Source organism: Chiloscyllium plagiosum, chromosome 48 (assembly GCF_004010195.1).
Source record: "Chiloscyllium plagiosum isolate BGI_BamShark_2017 chromosome 48, ASM401019v2, whole genome shotgun sequence".
NCBI classification, from domain to species: Eukaryota; Metazoa; Chordata; class Chondrichthyes; order Orectolobiformes; family Hemiscylliidae; genus Chiloscyllium; species Chiloscyllium plagiosum.
Genome location: NC_057757.1, coordinates 9340423 through 9344565, shown reverse-complemented (window position 1 = coordinate 9344565; position 4143 = coordinate 9340423). Strand labels below are relative to the sequence as shown.

General features: G+C 46.9%; 1 protein-coding gene across 1 annotated transcript in view; it reads right to left on the bottom strand.

Moving 5' to 3' along the window:
- LOC122544415 (phospholipase D1-like) overlaps positions 1 to 4143 on the bottom strand; it is a 71502-nt gene that overhangs the window by 49728 nt on the left and 17631 nt on the right. The window contains exon 5 of the mRNA XM_043683664.1: positions 1800 to 1892. Within this exon, the coding sequence (XP_043539599.1) occupies positions 1800 to 1892 (93 nt within the window). The remainder of the gene's footprint in view (positions 1 to 1799; positions 1893 to 4143) is intronic.

Below are 4143 nucleotides of genomic sequence, written 5' to 3'. Positions count from 1 at the left end.
ATATTCCAACAGTGGCCTAACCAATGTCCTGTACAGCCGCAACATGCCCTCCCAACTCCTGTACTCAATACCCTGACCAATAAAGGAAAGCATACCAAACGCCGCCTTCACTATCCTATCTACCTGTGACTCCACTTTCATGGAGGTATGAACCTGCACTCCAAGGTCTCTTTGTTCAGCAACACTCCCTAGGACCTCACCATTAAGTGTATAAGTCCTGCTAAGATTTGCTTTCCCAAAATGCAGCACCTCTCATTTATCTGAATTAAACTCCATCTGCCACTTCTCAGCCCATTGGCCCATCTGGTCAAGATCCTGCTGTAATCGGAGGTAACCCTCTGCGCTGTCCACTACTTTTTGCAAGAATGCCAAATCTCAAAAGGGCATAATACTTTACAAAAATAAATAACTCAATTTACTTCATTTGTAAAGTGTTCTTTCATTTGTAAAAGTCATAAAATACTGGGAGGAAAAGTGGTTTACTCAGGCAGACAGGAAGCACACGGTTGACATAAAGTTGGGAATGATAAGAATGTTGCAATATTGTGCAATGTTGCTGAAAAGACACAATGTTGGCGAAGATTTTGTCTCACAGCCCATTTGGGCCAAATTTCAAACAATCAATTCCCGCTATTCTTTGCATGAATTTTTTTTTTTAAAGAATCCCCAGAGTGTGGAAACAGGCCATTCGGCCCAACAAGTCCACACCGACCCTCCGAAGAGCAACCCACCCAGACCCATTCCCCTCCCCTATTACTCTATTTTGTCTCACAGCCCATTTGGAACGATGCAAGAATGCCACATTTCAAACAATCAATTCCCGCTATTCTTTGCATGAATGTTTTTTTTTTAAAAGAATCCCCAGAGTGTGGAAACAGGCCATTTGGCCCAACAAGTCCACACCGACCCTCCGAAGAGCAACCCACCCAGACCCATTCCCCTCCCCTATTACTCTACATTTACCCCCTAAACATATGCGCCTAGCCTACACATCTCTGTGGCACTATGGGGTAATTCAGTATCACCAATCCACCCTAACCTGCACGTCTTGGATTGTGGGAGGAAACCGGAGTACCTGAAGGAAACCCATGCAGACACGGGGAGAATGTGCAAACTTCTGACAGACAGTCGCCCGAGGGTGGGATTCGAACTCGGATCCCTGGCACTGTGAGGCAGCAGTGCTAACCATTGAGCCACCGTGCCGCCCAAGCGCAAGGTTCGATGCGAGATGGCAACTTGCATTCCAGCGACAATGACAGCGCAAAGGGGACTCGTGCCTGGCTGTCAGGCCTGTGGGCCAGCACTTAGCCAGGACCGCAAAGCTGAATTTCATCAGTTCTTTATTCTTCTGCCATTAGATTTCGCTTTATTTCTCTGCGTTTTACGATAACGCCGGATAACAGCGACACTATATAGCACTTCTCACTGTATCTTTCACCAAAATGCACTTGACAAGAGCCTGTGGTTCCCCCACGGCTCTCACCATGGCAACGTCTCATCCCATCAGCCCACTTGCCGACCTAACAGCCCCCTCTTTCCCCATCTCCAATATAAACTGCTGTGATTGTTTTAAACTTGGCGCTCCTGGATCAGTCTGAGTGCGAAGGGAAAAGCTACAGCAAAACATCTCCAAAAAGGAACGATTCACTCCCGACTGGTATTGTCCAGTCCCATGGGAGCGTATCTCAGTATCAGCTCCTGTCCACGGACACAGCAGGTCACTCCCGACTGAGAGGTCAGTTCACCCGTACATTTGTGATGTCTTTACCAAAGTGTAGAAGGTTTCAAACTGGACTGACCTCTTTGACCACTGATAGCAGACTTTATGTCGCCCGCAGCAGTTTAGACCAGGAATTCGGTGACCCCCGGATCGCTTCACAATCATCGCCTCCCTGTGAACAGAGTGTGGAAATTAAACACTGTCCCCCACTGGGCAGCTCGCGGGGTCCCCCACAACTATCACTGAAACGAGTCTCTCTGCATGGGAGCAGCACCCTCCACACTGAGGCTTCCCATTAACAACAAACAACTGCCAGGTACATCCCATGGAGTGAACCAGTGCCTGTTATGACAGAGAGAGTGGAAGGCAGAGAGAGCCATAGAGACAGAGAGAGAGAGAGAGAGAGAGAGACAGAGAGAGAGAGAGAGACAGAGTGAGAGAGAGAGACAGAGTGAGAGAGAGAGACAGAGTGAGAGAGAGAGAAAAGAAGGTGGGGGGAGAAGAGGGAGAGGGTTCTTGACATGCTAATGTGAATTTATTTTGGAGCAGACAGAATGAACATTGAGTAGCATTCACCTACTTTCACTACAAAGGTAAGAAATGGAATGGTTTGCTTCGGGAAAGCATCAAGAGGAAGACTTGTGGTTTCAGTTTACAGAAGTCCCGATTGAAAGTGAATGCACAAAACAGTTTCTCAGAGTCCAAACAGTTTTAAAAAGTTACAAAATAGATTACTTCAGTGTAAGAATTGTAGTTTGGAAGTGCTCAACCAGATATTTCGTTAAACCCTAAAAAGGGGTTATTCCCCTGAAGCAGGGAAAATCTAATCATAATTGTGTGAATGCTCAAGGCAGACACTATTAGACCCTCAGTGCTCAGAATTGGAAGATAGGTCAACTCCATAAAACATGATAGAGAATTTCCTTCCCTAAAATTGGAGTACATTTTATCTTCTTTTCAGCAAAACACTTGTGATTTACCGATAAAACCAGATCTGCAGCATTGTGTGCTTCTGTTTCAGTGAAAGATCACCTCATTAAATAAAACATAATCTATCAGGCCAGATTGGAGTCTGGGGTCTACTCGCTCAGTTAATAGCACTAGCCGAGATGGACAAGATAACCAAATGCTCTCTGGAGAGAGACAGACAGAGTGAGGGGAGGTAGAGAGACAGATAGAGAGAGAGAAAGACTGAAAAAGAGAGACAGAGAGAGTGAGAAAGGAAGACTGAAGACTCGGATCGTACCTTTGGGGTCCTGAAGGGAGAGGGTGACAAGCCTCAAGCCTCACGTGGGTACGTAGGTAGACAGAGGGATAGGGATGTAAGGCAGGGTTTCAGGGAGCTCGGGTGGAAGCTGAGAGCTAGGACAGAGTTGTTATCTCTGGCTTGTTACCTGTGCCACGTGATAGCGAGGCAAGGAATAGGGAAAGGTATCAGCTGAACACGTGGCTGCAAGGGTGCAGGAGGGAGGGTTTCAGGTACTTGGATAATTGGGGCTCATTCTGGGGAAGGTGGGACTGGTACAAACAGGACAGTCTTCACTCGAACCAGAGGGGTACGAATATCCTGGGTGGAAAATTTGCTGGTGCTATTCGGGTGGGTTTAAACTGCTCAGCAGGGGGATGGGAACTGGAGGTGTAGTTACAGTGCACAGGAGGATGACAGTAGGGAGGACAGGGACAGAATTTCAGAGTCACAGGAATGTGCTGGCAGACAGCAAACTGGTTTGAAGTGTGTCTACTTCAACGCCAAAGTGTCCGAAATAAGGTCAGTGAGCTTGCAGCATGGATGGGTACCTGGGACTTCGATGTTGTGCCCATTTCGTAGACATGGATAGAACAGGGTGAGGAATGGATGTTGCCGGTTCCAGAGTTTAGATCTTTCATTAAGAACAGGCAAGATGGTAAAAGAGGGGGAGGTGAGGCCTTGTTAGTCAAGGATAGTATAACGGTGGCTGAGAGAACTTTTGATGAGGACTCGTCTACTGAGGTAGTGTGGGCTGAGGTTAGAAACAGGAGAGGAGAGGTCACACTGCAGGGAGTTTTTTTTAATAGGCCTCTGCAGAGTTCCAGGGAGGTGGAAGAGAGGATTAGCATAGTTATTCTAGGTAGGAGTGAAAGGAACAGGGTGGTCATTATAGGGGACTTTAACTTCCCCAACATTGACTGGAGATGTTATAACTCCAGTATGTCGGATGGATCAGTTTTTGTCCAATATGTACAGGAGGGTTTCCTGACACAGTATGTCGAAGGGCTGACAAGAGGGGAGGCCACACTGGCTCTGGTGCTTGGTAATGAACCAGGCCAGGTATTTGATTTAGTTGTAGGTAAGCACTTTGGAGAGAGTGACCATAATTCAGTTACATTTAGTTTAGCTATGGAAAGGGATAGGTACATGCCACAGGGCAAGAGTTATCGATGGG